At 36.5% G+C, this 20,772-nt stretch overlaps 3 protein-coding genes across 5 annotated transcripts; 1 reads left to right on the plus strand and 2 right to left on the minus strand.

Annotated features, from left to right (window-relative positions):
* Nucleotides 1-53: 53 nt before the first annotated feature.
* On the minus strand, nucleotides 54-1,406 carry LOC129240366 (40S ribosomal protein S3a). The gene is made up of 2 exons (XM_054876124.1): nucleotides 1,019-1,406; nucleotides 54-626 (listed from the first exon to the last, which is right to left on the minus strand). Exons 1-2 carry the CDS (start codon nucleotides 1,357-1,359, stop codon nucleotides 161-163), a joined length of 807 nt encoding a protein of 268 aa, XP_054732099.1. The 5' UTR covers nucleotides 1,360-1,406; the 3' UTR covers nucleotides 54-160.
* An 830-nt stretch (nucleotides 1,407-2,236) lies between these two features.
* On the plus strand, nucleotides 2,237-19,612 carry LOC129242779 (coiled-coil domain-containing protein 102A). 3 transcript variants are annotated; one of them, XM_054879619.1, is made up of 13 exons: nucleotides 2,237-2,565; nucleotides 2,627-2,737; nucleotides 2,869-3,062; nucleotides 3,133-3,238; nucleotides 3,293-3,383; nucleotides 3,444-3,582; nucleotides 4,492-4,585; nucleotides 4,651-4,782; nucleotides 4,856-5,170; nucleotides 16,505-16,671; nucleotides 16,908-17,730; nucleotides 17,891-17,910; nucleotides 19,347-19,612. In XM_054879619.1, the coding sequence occupies exons 1-13, from the start codon at nucleotides 2,476-2,478 to the stop codon at nucleotides 19,417-19,419; spliced, it is 2,355 nt and encodes a 784-aa protein (XP_054735594.1). In that variant the 5' UTR covers nucleotides 2,237-2,475; the 3' UTR covers nucleotides 19,420-19,612. The 3 variants fall into 3 exon arrangements, with proteins under 3 accessions (XP_054735594.1, XP_054735595.1, XP_054735596.1); XM_054879620.1 differs by lacking the exon at nucleotides 17,891-17,910; XM_054879621.1 differs by lacking the exons at nucleotides 16,908-17,730; nucleotides 17,891-17,910.
* On the minus strand, nucleotides 5,311-7,779 carry LOC129242780 (glutaryl-CoA dehydrogenase, mitochondrial). Its single transcript, XM_054879622.1, has 2 exons — nucleotides 7,052-7,779; nucleotides 5,311-6,227 (listed from the first exon to the last, which is right to left on the minus strand). Exons 1-2 carry the CDS (start codon nucleotides 7,533-7,535, stop codon nucleotides 5,434-5,436), a joined length of 1,278 nt encoding a protein of 425 aa, XP_054735597.1. The 5' UTR covers nucleotides 7,536-7,779; the 3' UTR covers nucleotides 5,311-5,433.
* Nucleotides 19,613-20,772: the final 1,160 nt, after the last annotated feature.

Genomic DNA, 20,772 nt, shown 5'->3' on the forward strand with positions numbered 1-20,772 from the left:
AACGTCTTCCCTTCTATCTATCTTTCCACCTTTGCAAAAATAAATACAAGCTATTATTTAAATTTTTCTACAAAACTCCCATATATGAGAGCTTTGGTGGTTTTCTTTTCTTTATATCTTCTACATTATAAAATGAATGTTTTGTAATTCAATTCTTTGTTTAAACTGATTCCTGAACGGGTGGTTCGTAACCTTCGGGTCTTTCGACAACAGCACCTTCTGCCGAAACAACAGCATCAGTGCCTTTGCCACCACCATCACCGTGCAATTCTAACAATTTGGACAGATCAAAACGTGGCTTCTTCAACACCTTAACTTTACGAATGTAAACATCATGCAATGGGTAGATGCGTTGACATTTCTTTTCGATGTCCTTGGCAATGGAATCAAGTGCGAGCTTGTTTACCAATTGCTTCAAATCAGAACTGGTCACATCGTTGGTGATGATATCAGTCATTTTTGAGCGAATGTTACGCACTTGAGACTGTTGAGCGTAGCAAGTTTTACGCTGAGATTGTTGATCCTTGGCGGTGAAACCAATGCAGAAAACACGCAACATGTAGCCGTCAGTGGTCTTAGCCTCGACAATGGCTTCGATGAGCGTTTGCCATTTCTTTACCATTGACCTAAAAAACACAACAAATATAAGATCATTTTAAATGTATATATGTATATTATGTACATAATATTCAGTGGTACTGGTAAAAATGTCTACAAGCTAATCCCTAAATGGGGACGTTGAAGCAGTCCCTCAGGGTGCCGCTTGCAGTTATTTTTGATTTTGGAGCATCGTAGAGACAAAATACAATAAATATGTGCAGATTTGTCTGAATTATACGTCCGTATAAAAGTAGGTATATCTATATAACCTCACTTTTTCATTATTTGTGCTGCACAAAATTATGCACATACATACGTGAATGTATGTATTTATATATGTACATAGCATACTAAGCACGTTTCTTCACTGCGGTAATAATCATTAGCCGCTTTGATTCAATCACTTTATTTTTCTTACCTGTACTTATCTGTGGTCAAATCCATGCCGTGGAAATTGCAGAGCACGTTGCGGTCCTGAACATCTTCAGCAATCAAACGGAATTTGCGGAATGAACGATCAGAGTCATTGTCGTTCTGCAAATCGGCCAGCGACACTTCGAACACACGGCCCTTCAAGTAGTCAGAAGCGATTCTCTGACCTTGGGTGCGGTTCACTAAAGTTTTACCAATCTGGCGTGTTACAAACATGTTTGGAGCTTTCACATCGTACCAATCTTTGCGGGAGAAGGGATCTACTACCTTCTTTTTACCACCTTTTTTACCTCCTTTAGAGAGACCCTTATTTTTACCGACCGCCATCTTCAGTGCTCAAAGCGGAAAAAGATCGAATCACGTTGACGTCGTAATGTCAAAAGAAGGAAACCACAAATGGCTACCACTGAAGTGTAACTAGTATTGTGCTGCCATCGTTTTCAAAATATTTAGGGGTTTCACAAGACCCGTCAAGACAAAAAATCGTTCATATGAGCTGTGTTTTTTATCCGCATATGTATCTGCCCTTAAAATATTAATGAAACAATAAGCGTACAGTTTTATATGTGCTTGTAAAATAACTGCAGATAAAATCAAATTATTTTTATCTGTTTTAAGCAATTTTTTTCTCATTTGTTTTCGACATTATTTCTTATATCATTTGGCACCAGGACTTTCGGTGCTTATAGTTTTAATTAGATTAGATTAGATTATTTTTCGAGGTTTGCACTTCGACCTTATGGTTTTTTGTAGCCTCTACTCATCACAGTACCTCATCCGGACCCTGTTCCATTATTAAACTCAAGATAGAGTTGGGTTAGATTGAGCGGGCCTTTCTTCTGGCTGGAGTTGGTCAATATGTCTGAGTTTTCTTCGCGCTATAGCGTTACATTCCATCAGTTTTAATTACAAAATTACTTATTTCGAACTGTAGAAGCTGTATTTTGTTATGATTATCTGATTCGGCAAACTATCTGATCATCGTTAAAGATATTTTTTAGAGCTAGGCTGGACTATCAAATAGAATTAATTTACAGTTTGTGAAAAGATACTTGTATTTCGAATTTATAACATTTTTTGTAACAACCTTTGAACACCTCCATATTATTATTCGGGTTATCGACATATGGCAGCACAAGAAAGGGGAATGCCAGAAGAAAACACTTCGTAGGAATAGGAATATCAAATTAACTTCAAAGCAGAATAAAGTTTACAAGAAGTGCTAAAGAGGCAACGGGAGGCTGTCAAAATATTTGTGTATAGAAAACTACGAAAGTCAAACGAAAACAAATATACCTGTTTTCTGAAAAAATTTAAGTTCGATCGATAAATTAATATCCTTGTTTTGTTAAGTGGGTTCTGTAAGTTGTGATTGTAGTAGAAAGGAGGTAAATAACTAAGAACCTCATTAGAACCGGAGGGGGCCATTAGGTCCATTTGAAAATGTCACAAAGCGCAGTTCCTGTACCTCGTAGAAGTGGAGCTGCAGAAACTCCAAGATTTGGCGATGCTACAGAATGGGAAGCGCGCGAGGTAAACATCTTAGCATTATATATAAGCATATTTGTGTATATAACAGTTATAAATGTATCAGGCCCAAAGGCAGCGCGAACTGGACGAAGCACGGGCTCGAGCTGCCCAAATGGAAAAGACAATGAAATGGTGGTCAGATTGCACAGCTAATTGGCGCGAAAAATGGAGCAAGGTATGTATCATTTTCGATGCCGGCATATAACTTACCATAGTCACGATTCGATGTTTATAAACAAGTAAATTTGTTAAATCGATATACACCTACCTACATATCTACAACTAAAATGCTAACATTCGGTACAGGTACGCACAGAACGCAATAAAGCTCGAGAAGAAGCCAAACAGTTGAGGGCAAATCTTGATATAGCCATGAAGGAATCCAATTCGTATAAGCGAGAGAAAAATGACCTCGAGATGCAGATATCTCAACTCAAAAAAGAAATGGAAAAAGTCCACACACTAATGATGAAACATGCCGATCAATTTCATAAAGCAGGGTAACCAAATAAAATCTTCTGGGAAATTGTTTGTGCAAAAATACAATACATGCATATGTTCGCATTTTAGGATGTGTGATGTGTCTGAAGATGTTGAAGCAAATGGACGTGATGTTACCTGCTCGCCAGATGTTTCCTCTGATGGTTTAAAAAATGTAAACAGCGAAGATGGATTGGTACATTTGGAATACATATTTAAAGGGAGCAAACAATTGTATTTAATCTTTTAGGTCACTAAGGCAATTTGCAATGATATTAAAGATTTGGACATTGAAGAATATGTGCTAAAGGGCGCAGTGCCGAAAAATGTTTCTGACATAGGTACGTATTTGTTAAATTTGTATACCAATATTAATACATACGGAATTTTAAATGTACCAGATGAAGTGTCGGCTGAGGAAAAACGTCTGATTCAGCAATTATCTAAAGATGACTTTGATGAAGAGTATTTGCTTCAGAAAATTTCTATGCTTCAATTGCGTTTAGATGAAGGGCAGAAGACGGTGCAAGCAGAAAGAGAGTGAGTAGTTTTTATGTCTATATTCATGTGTTATGTTGCAACATTTGATTTGATTTGAGGAATACTAAATCAATTACTTTTGTTCGTGCATTTTGCCAAAGTTGTAAAGATGAAGTAAAAAATTGTCTTGCAATTGTTGTAACAAAACATTTTAAAGAAATTTCAAGGGGTACTGCTGTAGTTTCCCTTTCGATAATGTAGACCTGAGCTTCGAGAGATCGTGCCTGTTTTTTTCATCCTGAGTTCTTTGATAGATGGACCCTTGACGGACACTTAAGTTATATGTTTATTGTCGTACATACTGGCAGCTGTGCCTTCTGGGGTCTTTGAGCCATTTGTGTAGCAATGCAGGGTATCACTAAATTAAAGCAAAATGAAATCAGATTAACTTACAATTCTCACAATGTACTCTTTGCGTCCGTTTGCAAGTTTTCATGGCGCACAATTCAAAATCAAACGATCAAGAATAGTTTTTAAAAAACGACGTACAAACCTGCATACGGAAGATACGCTGCAATCTAAAAGCCCAGCTGAATTACTGGAAAAAGTTCAGGATTTCTCGACTATTCCTGTAGACACTGCAACAGTAAGAATTTAAAAAGTCAGTAACGTAATAATTATTTACATAAAAGCAAAACTGATGTTTGCATGCACATACGAATTCAACGATGTGAATAACTCATTCAATGAAAAATGCAGATACCCACATTTTAAACTAGGATTATACACAGCTATTTTTCTTACTGTAAAACTAGTACAAGTGAAAATGTATTTGCATAGTAAACATTTGCAATATCTCTTGTGATGAAATGGTACTCTTTCGCACTCTTTTCGCCCTTTTTGTGTACGAAAATATTGAAACAATTATTACAAATTTCATTTTACTAATTAAATTTTTTATATTTACAGAGAAAAAAATATTTTACACAAAACGATTGAAAAGTTAACTTTAGAGATACAAGAAGTACGAGATCGTCAAGAAGAGCTGCGTCTTGCTAAGCAGGTGATGAACAATTGAAATTACTAAAATAAATGAGTTTCTTCATAAATAACCCTATCGTTTTATAGGAAGCTGTACGTGAATTGCTTACACTACAGGAACAACACCGAGCTGAAATGCGTATAATAAACAATTCATTGCAAGAAGAATCTGCGTCGCGAGAAAATTTGGAAAGACGTTTGGCAGAACTACGAACTGAGGTAAATCCCAGAGAATATTAATTGAACAATGGTTATTTTTTACTAAATTAGTTAATTACTACTTTTTATGTAGTTGGAACGTCTACAGGCTGAAAATGCTTCAGAATGGGGTAAACGTGAGCGTCTCGAAACTGAGAAACTTGCGTTGGAGCGCGACAACAAAAAGCTACGAGCTGAAGTACGTGATTATCAAGAGCGTTCCGAACGTAAAGGGCGTCCCATGCAGGCGAATGACGTTGAAGTACGCGCGCTACAACAAGAGTTGTCAGATCGCAATAAAGAAATTAGTGAGATTAAACTATCACATTCCAAATTGAAGAAACTTTTAGCCGAAACTAATACAGAGTTAGGGCATGCCGTACGTCGAGCAGAACAATATGAAGCTGAGGTATGTACTCTATTTGACATTTACAAATTAATTATGTGCATATATCCATATATAAAAACTGAGAATTTCTACTCCATTACAAAATACCTCCTCTAATGAAAGAAAATATTAGTCCGAATTGAGAAATTAAAAAGTGTGAATTTTAAAAGTATCAAAATTATTTTATTATGATCTATTTGTGGATATTTCCAATCTTAGTGGTCTTTTAAAGTATAGATACATAAAAAATAAATGCAGATAAATACGAACATATCAATCGAATTTTAATTAGCGAACGCTGCTATTCCTGTAATACCACGTCCAAGAATAAGCGCATGAATATCGTGTGTTCCTTCATATGTATTGACCGCTTCCAAATTCATGCAATGTCGTATAACGTGATATTCATCGGATATACCATTACCACCAAGAACATCACGCATACTGCGAGCAATATCTAGAGCCTTTCCAGAATTATTTCGTTTGATAAGTGAAATCATTTCAGGAGTATGCAGTTTCTGATCCTTAAGGCGCCCCACTTGTAGACAAGCTTGTAAACCTAATGCTATATCGGTTAGGGCATCGGCAAATTTCTTTTGTATCAATTGATTTGCGGCCAGTGGTCGCTTAAATTGTTTCCGATCTAGTGTATATTGGCGCGCTATTTCCAAGCATGACTCCGCTGCACCTAAAGCACCCCAAGCAATGCCATAGCGCGCATTGTTCAAACAGCCGAATGGTCCCTTAAAACCCTCCACATTTGGTAATAGATTGCCTTCCGGCACATGTAAATCGTCCATCAGTATCATTCCGGTGGTGGAGGCACGAAGTGAGAATTTCCCTTCAATTACAGGTGTGGACAAGCCCTTTTTAGATTGTGCCCGATCTACTATGAAGCCTCTCACTTTGCCATCTTCGCATTTTGCCCATATAATGATAACGTCCGCAATTGGCGAGTTTGTTATCCATGTTTTCGAACCATTTATAATGTATGATTTGCTGGCACTATCATATTTCGCACGCGTCTCCATACCGGCTGGGTCGCTACCATGATTTGGTTCAGTTAAACCAAATGCCCCTATAAACAATTAAAATGCATAAATATTAGTTTTCTAATGTAGATGTTAGAACTAATAACAAGACCGTTATTTTGGAGAATTAATCTTAAGCCTATTTGGTTGCATGTCTTGATTTTCTATACAGCAACTGGTGAGTTTTCACTTCAATCGGTTTTACGTTAATAGAGTCACCCGAATTTATATCTGACCAAAAACTGTCTAGTAACATTCCCTAAAAAGTATTGGTGTTTTATGTTGTTACAGCGGATTCCTCTCTTTCAGTTAAGATTTTCCAGTGTTAATGTCTGTGTAGAATGCAACCCTTTCGAAACCGTCTGGAACAGCAAAGGAAGCTCTTTATGGAAATGTATCTCTATGCTTAGCCATAAAAACTACTTAGCAAATATGTTACCTCTTTTAGCCCGGCCCATCGAAACTATTACATTAACTGCCTTCACTTACTTAATTGCATATCATGGACGAATTTAAATATAATTGGTGCTTACACCCTTTTTGTGTGTTCGGCCGAGCTCCTCATCCGACATGTAGTGTTCGTCTTGATGTTGTTCCACAAATGGAACAGCCAACTTCGAACGCTGATATTTTTTATACGGAGCTTTTTCATGGTAGGAATACAGTATTAGGTTTGTCATTGCCTGTCAAGGGGCGACCGCTATTAGGAGAAAACTTTCTATCGTTTTGGGGTTTCATGCGCGGAGATTCGAACCTATGCACTCCCGAATGGTAATCACGTACCATCCCATTCATTAGTGGCGCCCGCGGAAGAATTTACTTATACTTACATCATTTGTATCTATTTTCAACCAAAAGGTTTACTACTTACCAATAAGTTTGCCCTGAGACATACGGGGTAGATAAGTTTCCTTCTGCACAGCAGAACCATAATCGAAAATTGCTCCCATCACCAGCGAACTCTGCACGCTCAAAGCAGATCGATAAGCCGAATCTACACGTTCTATTTCTCTGGCCAGCAAACCATAAGCCACATTTGATACACCGGCACAGCCATAACCTTGTAGTGTACAACCCAAAGCACCAAAACTGCCAATTTCTTCCATAATTTCTTTGTGGAACACCTCATTGCGATTGGCGGCAGTTATACGCTGCGACAGACTTGTTTGACAATAACTACGGAATGCGTCGCGTATAGCGATCTCATCTTCGGTCAGCTGTGATTCTAAATTGAGTGGATCATGCCAATCGAATTTTGGTGGCTCCGCTGTGGTTGCAAATTTTTTGGCAAAAATTGTTCTTGCATAGAGTTGTGGTCTCGGACGCAATGCCGATAGAAGGTATTTTGTAGTCATTATCAACTGTATTTTTATCTGATCAAAATCTTTTATAATTTATTACACTACTTGCAATGATTATTTTTTTGTTCCCCATACATTTAATTTTCTTATTAAATGTGTCCACACCGCTTGCGTGCTCTTCTACGATTGTTCACTTAAAACAGTGGCCAATTTAAATCTTGCGATAATATTTTTCGTGAATACTACCTTCAAAAAATATACTCATTCTACATTCCTATAAGTGTGATCTAAAATATTATGAATTTCATACTGTAGATTGTAATACAAGGCGAATTGAATATCTGTTAAGGTGCTCACACTCACCAACGTAAACGTACGCCCGTAGCAGCTGACACGATTAAACTAATGATAGCCCCATGTGAATCAATTCTCACCACCGTTTCGTTCCGTAGTATCGTAGATCGTTGTTTCATCGTGATACGGGCGTACGATTACGTTGGTGACTTTGAGTACCATCATTTTATCATTCTTGATTGTAATACCATTGAAGATCAAGGCAAATTGAGTATCAAAGGTGGCGCCCTTAAAAACAGTTTATTTTTCGCGATTTTGACAAGTCTGATGTCAGCTCCCTTCGCTCGCTGCCGTGTGTTAAATTCTGAAAGCACAAGTTATTATAAAATATTCAAATGCAGTTTATTTGCGTTTTTATGACGAAGACGGCGTAGTAAGAAAGTATGTGTGTGTGCGTATATTTGTTTGTGAAGAAGAAAGGTAGGCGAAAGCAATGGAAACAACCAAACACAAGAATTATACGCACGCACACATACTTTCTAGCCTCGACGTCTTCCGCATAAAAACGCATAAAACTGCGTTTGGAGGCTTTATATTCATTTGTACTTTAACAATTTAACACACGGCACTTCGTTTGCATTAGTTTAAATAGTTTTAATCACACAAATCACAATATTACCAAGCCATTCACTGAATTCTCACAAACAAGCAATTTCTCCTACTTTTGTTTGTTTTGAATTGCGAAGGGAGCTGACGTCAGACTTGTCAAAATCGCGAAAAATAAGGTAAGGGTTTTTTAATGGCGCCACCTCCACTACTCAATTCGGCTTGAATCATTGTTGCATATTGTGCATACGAATGAATACAAGGTGATAGCGGTAGATCTTATATAAATTCTCCTTGAATTCGTAAAATAACCATAGCACCGAGATTTATTGACAAGTTTTGACAATTTATTTGTATCACATATAATTTTTTTATGAAAATATAATACATGCATGTTAGTTATTCTCCTAAAAAAACCCTATAAATCCAATGGGTATTGTTTAGTATAATGTGACGTGGACAATTTTAGGCAAAGTACAATAATTTATTTAATGAAACTTTGTGGAGATGTTAGGGGGTGGTTCAGGAATAACCTTTACAACTCCCAATTTTCGGAAATAATATTTTTGCAATTTTTGGCCCTTCGGGAACTTCACTATAATTTGGCACATTATAAAGTATATTTTTCTAAACTCCACTTTAATTCATAAAATATACAGTCACACGGGTGTTTTTACTCGTATTAGAAATATTGCATTTATCAATATCAATACTTTACAATATTAAACGAGAACATCAATTCATTGGAATTGACAACAGTACCATGTTGCCAGATGCCTGCAAATGAAGATAAAAATACGAACAAAAGTGAAGTTGTAGCAAAGTTACTGCTACAACAACAACAACAGAAGGGAAGTATTTCAATTTAGTGTCCTGCCTTCATACTACACGCATGCATATGACGTTTTAATTTTTGGTTTAATGATTTTAACGTGGAAAGTAGTTCTACGTAAAAATATTGTGGATGGCGTAGCCGAGGTTGGACTGATGAGGGTTATTATTGTGAAGAGCGCCCGAAGGCCGCCCACGCGGATAGGAATTCTATGCAAAAATACTGTGGATGGCGTAGCCGGAGTTGGACTGAGGAGGGTTATTTTTTGGAGCGCGGCCGAAGATCGCCCACGCGAAAAGGAGTTCTATGCAAAAACCACGAATACCCCTTTGTAAAGCTTATTGAAGCAATACAATACACTTATAAACTGTACTTTTTAGTTCTTAATTAAAAAAAAAAATAAATAATTGGCGCGTACACTTCTGTTAGGTGTTTGGCCGAGCTCCTCCTCCTATTTGTGGTGTGCGTCTTGATGTTGTTCCACAAATGGAGGGACCTACAGTTTCAAGCCGACTCCGAACGGCAAATATTTTTATGAGGAGCTTTTTCATGGCAGAAATACACTCGGAGGTTTGCCATTGCCTGCCGAGGGGCGAGCGCTATTAGGTAAATGTTTTTTTTTTATTAATTTTGCTTTCACCGAGATTCGAACCAACGACCTCTCAGTGAATTCCGAATGGTAATCACGCACCAACCCATTCGGCTACGGCTTACTTTTTTTATTTTTTCTGATACCTTTTATATCATTCTTTTCAAGTTTCGGTGAGTCATATGCGTGTTTAATATAATCCAGACAATGGCGTGGTTTTTATTCCGAATTTTCTTCTGCGATGCATTTTGTCATTTAAAACAATTAGACGGAGAGCTGGCTACATAGATAGTGCCCGCATCAGGTACATGGCTAATTTATATTGAAAATAATAGTATTAGTGTAGACGAATAGAAAAATGACAGGGATTCTATGTACGGGAAAAGTTTGGTTATATATTTGAGAAAGTGTAAAAAAATTGGCAGACATTTTGCGAGGGGCTAACTCGCCGGCAGACTGCGCTGAAGATTGCAAAAATTAATTAAAAAAAATCATAAGATATCACCGGAGACTTAGAAAAACACCAAATTAAAAAAGATACTACTCAGTTGCAGAATTTTATAACTATATTAAAACAAAATATGAATCCTTTCAACACCGAAGATACTCAGAGCAGCGAAGACACTCAGAGCAGCGAAGATACTCGGAGCAGCGAAGATACTCGGAGCAGCGAAGATACTCGGAGCAGCGAAGATACTCGGAGCAATGAATTGTTTAATATTGCAACTGCACGAGCAGCATCGAAAGAAGTGAGCGACTTTTTATTAAATGTGGAAAGAACTGGCCGTGGTTTAAGAGAAAAGTTTATTTCTGAATGTGCTGCGCCTGATGATCGTTTGGAATTAACTATTAAACAAAATAAAATACTGAATTTCGCTACTTCAACCCAGAAAAGATTTGTCTCGATAAATAACAAAGTTCAAGAAGTACGACTACAGCGTGACTTGTTCGGCCGAATGTTAGCTATTTCAATGAATGACAATGCTAATGTTGAAAAACTATTGACTTATCCTCTAACACCCGTTCCAATGTGTATGTGTCACTTGGATGGATCGATTTATAAAACAGATAAATCTGTTTTGTTGAAGTCGTTGGAAAAAGATGTTCAAAGTACAGCCCCAAGCTACACTGACATTTGTTTAATAGACGGATTATTTCTCATACATTGTATCAAGGATTTACCAAAAACATTCGGAAGTATCTCCAAAAAAATACTTCAAATGGTGACTAACAATGCAGCCCGTGAAATTCATGTAATTTTTGATAGATATTGGTCACCATCTATCAAAGATTACGAAAGATCTCAGCGAAGTGGTTCCTCTGGTAATCGTATGTACGTGATTTCTGGACCTGCACAATCAAGACCATCAGACTTTAATAAAGAACTCCGAAATAGCTTTTTCAAAGAGGCACTCGTGAAATTTTTAATCGTCATCTGGCAAAATCAAGAATTAATTCCATTCTTTCAAAATAAAAAAAGTGCTACTCAATTTTGATAACTGTTATCAATATGAAGCTGTGAATGAAAGCATATTATTTTCAAAAAATGATAAGTTTACTCTCGATTTGCATGAAGAGGCGGATACAAAAATAGTATATCATGCGTGCAATATCGAGTCAACAGCGAACATTCTAATAAAATACTCAGATACGGATATTTTAATTATTATGTTGGCTAATATGATTCACGTACAACACAATAGCAAAGTTTATATTCAAACAGGGGTTTGGAATAAGCAACGAATAATTGACGTATCGACGTTACATGAAAAGTTAGGCGAGATAATGTGTCAATCTCTGCCAGGATTTCATGCTTTAATCCCGCATTATTTCGCAAGGGATAGCAACGTCCTTTACAGATTTTAAAGAAAAATGAAGACTTACAAAAAGCATTCGGTCAATTTGGACATGAAGACTGTGAGGAAACCGCTGTTTTCCCGATTCTATATCTGTAATTTGTACAACTTTCCGTTGTTGAGCTCCGTAAATGATGCACGATTCGCCTTATTTTTAAAAACCTATAAGGTCAACGATTTGGAGAAACCTTTCCGGAAAAAAAAATTGCAGAATTTTGACTCATCCACTTTGCCTCCTAGCCAGGCTGAATTAACGCAGCATTTATTGAGGACCAAATATATTGCTACAATAGGGAAAAATGCTCATAAGAAAATTCCATCATATTTACGACCAGAAACTTGCGGATGGATATTAGTAGAGGGAAAGTATACATTTAAATGGTTCGGCGGACCACAGCTGCCTAGTACAAAACAAGATATTATTGATCCTGGAACAAACGAAGGTAATATATTTATCCACAGAACATATAACTATTCCATTCTATTAAATGTCTAAAAATCATTTTGCTTTGTGCTTTGTAACAGGCGATGAAGACGTTAATGCAGAAAGCGAATCAAATGAAGATGAATATAGCGATAGCGAAGGAGATATCACGTTCGAATCAGATTCCGATTGCGAATGTGACTAAAAATGTTGATGTGTAGCGCACTTTTTAACGTCGTCTGCCGCGGCCTTACCCTCACTTTTTTGTCTGCCATTTTGTAAATGGCTTTTGGAATGTTTAAACTTTAAAATACAATAATTGGAATTCATGTACCTTATGATTTTTTTTAAATTCATTTTTGCAATCTTCAGCGCAGTCTGCCGGCGAGTTAGCCCCTCGCAAAATGTCTGCCAATTTTTTTACACTTTCTCAAATATATAACCAAACTTTTCCCGTACATAGAATCCCTGTAGCTTATGAATTTTTTCCCACCCAAAATTCACCCCTTTCACCGCGTATCCCCCCTTTGCGCCCCAGTTTTGCAATGGCAGACATTCACTTTTATATTCGTCTACACTAATACTATTATTTTAAAAATAAATTAGCCATGTACCTGATGCGGGCACTTTCATGTAGCCAGCTCTTAGACTAAATGTTTATATTTTCAAAAATGTTTCTATGTTCTAAACATAAGCAAAAAATACTCCAGATATACAAACATCCTTCCAGTGAATGTCTCTGCATTCGAACTTCGTTCTTATTTGAGGTGTCTGGCAACATCAAATTTTCGCTAAATTACACAACTCTAACAATAAATTTCTTAAAAACTAAAGGGTTTTTCAATTGGTGCGGGTCGATTTTGGCGCCCTGTGGCAGCCATTTTTTTGGTGACATCTGTCAAATCTTTTGTTTATTATTCAGTTGCTTATGCCAAATCATCATGGCAAGTTACACGATTGAACAGCACGTTCAAATGATAAAAATTTATTATCAAAATGAGTGTTCATTAACGCAAACGTTTTTCAACTGGCGCGGGTCGATTTTGGCGCCCGGTGGCAGCCATTTTTTTTGGTGACATCTCTCAAATCTTGTGTTTATTATTCAGTTACTTATGCCAAATCATCATGGCAAGTTACACGATTGAACAGCACGTTCAAATGATAAAACTTTATTATCAAAATGAGTGTTCATTAACGCAAACGTTGCGCGCATTGCGCCCATTTTTCGGTAGACGTGGTGGCCCTTCCAATTTCTTATGGCTTATATTGAACCATATGGACCTAGACGACACAGCAAACGCCATTTTATTCCATTTCAACATCTACCCGCCCTTATTGAAAAACTCTTTATAAGCATCCGGAGGCTGCTGTTTTCCCTATCCCTAACCCCCCTATTCTCCTTTTTTTCAAAGCGTGTTGCGTAATATTATATAAAATATTTTCCAATCCAAATTTCGAACTTTGTGCAATTACAACATTACACTTTTTAATCAGAATTTTTAGAAAATTCCGAGTATGTTGTTTTGTAGCCCACTCAATTTTGGTAATAATAAATTTAATTTGGCAAATTTCAAGTTGCTCAAAAAACGCGTTGATTTTTTATTTTTTTTTTTATTTTTTGCTGACGGGCATTCCTTTCCATATTAAAAAAGGAGAAACAGGAGTTACTATTAGTTCTTTATTTTCGGCCAACACGTTAACATCTACTATATGTACTACGTACATTAAGGGTGTCTCATCAAAACAAGTTGCGGTTTATAAAATTTGCTATATTATATTTGTTATATTACATTTTGAGACTTTGCGCCAGTTCGGAAAAATATTGAGATTTATGTGAGCTGGACCTACTTGAAAATACCTAAAAAAAATCCAGTTTTTTATAAATATACTTAGCTTTGAAAATATAAAAAAAAACCATCAGGCGAGAGAAGAGTTTTAGCTTGAAATGAATCAATGATCAATGGAATCAAAATAATGAGATTTTTGGTACGTTCATTTCGGTTAGGCTCCCGTAAATCTTAATAGTATTTATCATAAATATTGGGTATGGGAATAAGTTTCCACCCTCGTTGCTGATACTATTTTTGTGTTCGCTCAAGTAATTTACTTGTGATTTAAAGGTCTCGCAGTAGTTGACAATCGGTTCAAACGTAAAGATCCTTTTTTTATTTGACGTCAAAAATGTCTACGTTCGTCCCGAAAAAACAGCATTTGCGGGAAGTGAAGCTTCAGAATTAGCTTTTAAAGAAAAGTGCAGCTGATACGTGTCGTATATTGATCAATATTTACGGTAATCACGCTCCATCAAATGCAATTTGGAGAGTGGTTTCGACGCTTCCAAAGTGGCAATTTAGACGTGAGTGATAAAGATCGCGAGGGGGCACCGAAAAAAGTCGAAGATACTCAACGCATGTCGAACCCTTGACGATATATCTAAAGAGTTTGATGTTGATAGATCAATCGTCGGTAAACGTTTGCACGCGATGGGAATGGTCCAGAAACCAAGTAACTGGGTGCCACATCAATTGAAGGAGAGGGATGTCGAGAACGTTTGGTGAAGTGTGAGATGCTTTTTAAACGGCAGAAAAGAAAAGGTTTCTGCATCGCATCGTCATTGGCAATGAAAAATGGATCTATTATGATAACCGTAAGCGTTGAAAAAGTTGAAGCCTGCCAGGTGAACCAGGTCCATTGACAGCGAAAAAAAACATTCATGCTTCAAAGATTATGTTGTGCATCTGGTCGGAGAAGGGTGTCATCTGAAACCATCACTGGCGATCGTTACCGACTGCAGCTAATGCGATTGAATCGAGCTCTCAAAGAAAAACGGCCGGAATGGAACGGTAGACATGACAAACTGTTTTTGCTGCATGACAACGCCAGACCACACGTTGCTAAATCGGTCCAGAAATATTTAGAGGGGTTGAATTGGAAAATCTCGCCCCACCCGCCGTATTCCCCAGACATTGCACCTTCGGATTACCATCTGTTCCGATCGATGCAGTCAGCCCTTATTGGAGAGCGGTTCACTTCTTACGAGAGCATCACAAACTGGCTCAATGAATAGATCAAGTCAAAGGAACTCGAATTTTTCGTCAGAGGAATCCGTATGCTGCGTAAAAGATGCTGCCATAATATCATGTATTATTTAATACTCAATTATTCCCATACCCAAAAAATTGGCGGAAGTCTTGGAATATAATAAATCTTATAATGCATCCTAATGTACATATGTATATGTAATAAGTAAGTTGAAAAGTTAGAAGCAAGAGCAGCAGGGAAAGATTTTTCCTTCAATAAAAACTAAAAATTGTTCATTAGTATAAATGAGGAGCTCATCAAGTGAGTCTATCAGAATAATATTGAATCAGTAAAACAGATTGTACTAACAAATCTTCAAGAAAACTAATAAAAATGTATATTTACATATTAAAAAAAAAAAAATCAACAATTAATAGATTTTTTAAATATAAAAAAAAACTCTTTTGTATTATTAATTTAAAAGGTAAAATCTGAATCTTCGGCCGCCGTAGGCGAATGGGTTGGTGCGTGACTACCATTCGGATTTCAGAGAGAGAACGTTGGTTCGAATCTCGGTGAAAGACTAAAATTAATAAAAAGTTTTTTCTAATAGCGGTCGCCCCTCGGCATGCAAGGCAAACTCCGGTGTATTTCTGCCATAAAAAAGCTCCTCATAGAAAATATCTGCCGTTTGGAGTCAGCTTGAAACTGTGGGTCCCTCCATTTGTGGAACAACATCAAGACGCACACCGCAAATAGGAGGAGGAGCTCGGTAAACACCCAAAAAAGGGAGTACGCGCCAATTATATATGTATATATATAAAATCTAAATTAAAAGTTGACGTTTCTATTCTATTATTTCTTAAAATACTTATTTCAATAGAATATCTGTGAGATTATATTACTTTATTTGATTTCATTATAAAATAAATCATTTAATTTAGTACTAGAAATAAGGAAAAAATCGATGGCCTGTGCAAGTATTGTGTTCGCAAAATGGGGAAACTATTCAACAGTTAATGTTATAATGGTGTTTTTTAAGGCAGTTTATTTATTTCCAAACTTTCTGCTATGAAAATCAAGTCACGATCAAATAAAATGCATAGGAAACCCTGACCGTGGTAAACAAAAGCCACTTCTGTAAATGATAAACCTCCGAGTGCATTTATGCAATGACAAAAACTCCTCCTCATATAGAACCATTTGCCATTCGCAGGTGGTGTAAAACTGTAGGGCCCTCCATTTGTGGACGCAAGACTTACCACACAAATTGGAGAAAACACAAACATCCAATAAAGGGTGTAGTAGACCAATGCTTTGAGTACAAATATTTTTTAACAATTCGTAATTTCTAATTTTTTTTAGCCATAAATAAAAACTTATTGTTAAATGTTGTTTTAGGTAAAACGTTTACGTCAGCGAGTGGAAGAGTTGAAACGTGAATTAGCTGGTGCTGAAGATGAATTAGATTCGGCTGTAAATCAAGTACGCCGCTTGCAACGCACCAATGACGAATTAGTTGGCCAAACCGAAGGACTGCAAGTGCAAATACAACATTTACAAACCAGGTTTGTCATTCTTTAAGTTAACATTTCACAATTTGTTTGCTCTAAAGTCGAAATGTTGGCGCTTTTGTAAACCTTTGTATGTATTAACTGTTTAAAAAGGTTACATTTTCAATTAACATTTCGGATTGCTGCTTCTTGTAATGGATACTTATTGTCTAAATCGAAACGCATACGGTTTACTCATTCCATACACATTTATATACATATATATGTACATTAAATATATAAAATGTAAGACGTGCACACAGTCCTCAATTGCGCACCATCGGTGGTGTACAGTTGCGCAACAAGATCGCTGTAGAAATTCCTAGTGAATGCTTGCCCAATATTAATGATCTACGTCAGATTTTCGATGATCAACCAGCTGGTAGTCGTCATAGCCACAATGCGGCTAGTAGTTTACCAAATGGTGGTGGTGTTGCCGAAGTGGCCATTCCGAAACGCTCAAGTCACACTGAACGTACTTTGATGCAACAAACCAGCACTTTTTTCGATGCAAAACCGTCACATTTGGAAGAGAATATATTTGAGTCGAAATCGCGTAATCTCGAATTCGAGCGTGCCAAACAAAAATTTGATAATCCATCACATCTACAGCACCAACATCATCACCGCCAGCGCGAGCAGCGTGAACGATCATCGGGTAGATTTGCTGGTGGTCAAGCTGGCCAACAACAACAGACTGGTGGTAATCGCTCCAATCTGGCATTGCCACTAAAAACGACCACCAACTCGGGCATGGTCATTAGCGGTGGCGGGAGTGGCAGTGGCAGCGCGAGTTTGAATTCGAATTCGATTGCGACTTCGAATTCAAATCCCAATACAAGTAAAGATGATATAAATCGCCAATTATTTAATGATGATCATTCGCATTCCTCGACGTCTGGTGGTGGCAGTGTTGGTGTAGCAGGTGTGGTGGGTATTGGTGGTACTGCTAGTGCCACCAGCACTGGCCAATATACCAGAATGGATGCTGGTAGTGGCGGCGGAGGTAGTGCTTGTGGCAGTTATGCAAGGAACAGTATTAATTTAGATGGCCTCAAAGTGTCTGATGATGAGGTAAGCACTGCACACATGTGACTTGGGAAACTCTTGATTTCTGATTGCATTCGGGCGTGTATTTTATTTGTGCCTGAATAATTTTTTTTATTTTTGATTTTATTTACATTGATTTATAAAAACAATACTAATAACTTTTATTAACAAATCTTATTTAAAGTTGTATGCGTTTAAGTGTATGTAAGTATGCTTTGAGTTTATTTTAGTATCACAAATATATGTATGTACATACCTATATACAGCTATGGACAGAGGAATAGCCCATTTTTCCACAATAGCATATAAAAATGATTATTTTTACTGGACGACCTAGTAGAACAATTATTTTTGCTCAAATTATATTCTTCTATTTCGGTATTATAAAAAAAAAGCAAAATAAATAACAATTCAATATCTACAATTTTAAGGAGCTCGAAAAATCGGAATGAAAGAGACACTGACGCTCTTTTAGCGATCAGCAAGAAAAACAGAAATTAGTTATTTCAAATTGGTAAAATTTGTTTATTAATTACTTATATATATGTATATATAATATATATGTATATAATTGGCGCGCACACACTTTTTGGGTGTTTGGCCGAGCTCCTCCTCCTTTTTGTGTTGTGCGTTTTGATGTTGCTCCACAAATGGAGGGTCCAACAGTTTCAAGCCGACTCGGAACGGTAGATATTTTTTAGGAGGAGCTTTGTCATGGCAGAAATACACTCGGAAGTTTGCTATTGCCTGCCGAGGGGCGACCGCTATTAGAAAGAAATTTTTATTAATTTTAGTGTTTCACCGAGATTCAAACCTACGTTCTCTCTGAATTCCGAATGGTAGTCACGCTCCAACCCATACGGCTATTGACTAATACGTGCCTACTATTCGGAAGTGTGTATATTGAATCCCCATGCATGAAACACCGAAATGATAAGAAAAGTTTTTTCTAATAGCGGTCGCCCCTCGGCAGGAAATAGCAAACCTCCGAGTGTATTTCTGTCATGAGAAAGTACCTCATAAAAAAGAACATTTTCCATTCGGAGTCAGCTTTAAACTGTAGGTCCCTCAATTTGTGGATCAACATCAAGACGCACACCACAAATAGGGGAAGGCCAAACACTAAAAAATGGTTTAAGCGCCAATTATATATTTAAAAGGAAAACAATTTTTTAAAGGAAACAAATATATTTGTAATTATAACAAACCAGAATTTACCGAAAAAATTAACTTATTATTGAAATATGTATAACTGTGTTATTTTGTTGTCCAACGCAACAGTATGCATTTCGAGTAAAACATGGAAAAAATTTATTAAAAACTAACGGTACTTATTATACTTTTACATTGGCATAAAAATATGTAAGAATATCAGTTAATCATCTAAGGAATAACTATTCGTATAGGGGATACCTTAAATATGCTATTTCTATGTCCGTAGCTGTTTTTTTTTTTTTTTTTTGTAAAAATATTCGTAAATAAAAACTTAATATTTATATTCTTTGCTTATATTTACCATAACTATAATCTTTGGTTTTTATTTTTTCTCCACTCACTAATATTCGCAAAACGCCTGATAAATCCTAAATATCATAAAACTTTATGTAAAATCTATAGTAAAATTTAATTTAATTTCACAGACTCCGTAATTACGGCTCAACGAGCTTACTACTAGACGATGAAACTGAAGGAAACAGTGATGAGGGAATTTAAATCATCGACCGATTTTAAACACTAAAATATATAATCATATATTTAAAAGCAATAACATAAAAGTATTCCACATTCGACTATTTAAATAAATATATTATACATACATATATTCATACATACATACTTCTAAAGTTAGTTTTAAGCTATACTAATTTGTTCATGATTTTCTTGAATATATGCAACAAACTACATATATATGTCGCCTTTTTCATTTAACTGCATGATATGCTCCAAAGTAAAAAGGATGTTTTTAAAAATAAGAAGTATGAGTTTTGACAATTGAATTTTGTGTTATATTTAAATTCATCCCTTTCCGACTCAATGTCGCATAAGTATTTTATATTGTGGCAGGAATTTCTTCACAATTTTACACATTCCACTACATAGATAAATATATATACGTACATACTTCTATATTTAGTTTTAAGCTATGTCTACCATTTTATAATATGCATTTACATATGCGGTGAACCAGCCATGTTCGACGAATACGATCAACCAAATATTCAAAACGTGAAGGCACAGATGCAAGTAGTTGTCTGAATTAACGATGTGGCCCGGTAGAATAAACTCTTCGTTGGCAATGCAATTGCATTGATACTTAATGAGTTTTGTTTACCATAATCTAGTGCCTTCCACTCGTACTTGGATTCTTCTGGATCATATTAAAAACAAGGAGTCCGTTGTCCTTTGAAAGCTGAATTCCACGTCATTTCATTTAAGATGCAATAATTCCGCCTATATTCGTCTGAAATGCATGGAATATAGACAGTGCATCAGTGAAAGATCTACTTTTTCGACGCATGTAATTGTCCATAAAAATTCCTATTTTTGAAAAGCGCACTTTGCTTTGGAATGCATCTTTTATATTTACTCAGTGTACGCCAAAAAGCGCCAAAACATAATTCTTTCCTCATCACATTTTATTAATATTTCTCATCCACCATTTATCTTCCTAAAAGAGATTCGATTATCCAAGAAAACTGTCAGCATGGCCCTAATTCATGATCCCATGTCTCTTCATCGAAAATGTTGTAGGAGCTCGTAAATCGATGTATCGATCTCCTTTCTATGATCTATGCGAAAAAGAAGTACTTGGTAATCGAATCTGAAAAAGTAGCTACTAAGAATCAGCGGACTAAGTGACAGAACGCACTCAACTTTCGCTCTGTAACCTTCCGAAATAAATTGATTTAATGCATTTTTAAAAATTTGAAGCCCGTAAAATTTTTACACGGTTGTGCGAGTATTATGAAACTAAATTTTACTATATTCATACTCACTCAAAGGCGGCCGGCGTAGCCGAATGGGTTAGTGCGTGACTACCATTCGGAATTCACCGAGAGAACGTCG

The sequence above is a fragment of the Anastrepha obliqua genome, chromosome 3, assembly GCF_027943255.1.
Source record: "Anastrepha obliqua isolate idAnaObli1 chromosome 3, idAnaObli1_1.0, whole genome shotgun sequence".
Taxonomy (NCBI): Eukaryota; Metazoa; Arthropoda; class Insecta; order Diptera; family Tephritidae; genus Anastrepha; species Anastrepha obliqua.

Bases quoted from the DNA above. Each gene is read 5' to 3' on its own strand.
- LOC129242779 (XM_054879619.1), top strand. From the start codon at position 2,476: ATGTCACAAAGCGCAGTTCCTGTACCTCGTAGAAGTGGAGCTGCAGAA. The intron at 3,239-3,292 runs GTACATTTGGAA...TTAATCTTTTAG, and splicing joins TAAACAGCGAAGATGGATTG to GTCACTAAGGCAATTTGCAA. The intron at 17,731-17,890 runs GTAAGCACTGCA...TCTTATTTAAAG, and splicing joins TCAAAGTGTCTGATGATGAG to TTGTATGCGTTTAAGTGTAT.
- LOC129242780 (XM_054879622.1), bottom strand. From the start codon at position 7,535: ATGACTACAAAATACCTTCTATCGGCATTGCGTCCGAGACCACAACTC. The intron at 6,228-7,051 runs GTAAGTAGTAAA...AATTGTTTATAG, and splicing joins GTCTCAGGGCAAACTTATTG to GGGCATTTGGTTTAACTGAA.
- LOC129240366 (XM_054876124.1), bottom strand. From the start codon at position 1,359: ATGGCGGTCGGTAAAAATAAGGGTCTCTCTAAAGGAGGTAAAAAAGGT. The intron at 627-1,018 runs GTAAGAAAAATA...TGTGTTTTTTAG, and splicing joins TTGACCACAGATAAGTACAG to GTCAATGGTAAAGAAATGGC.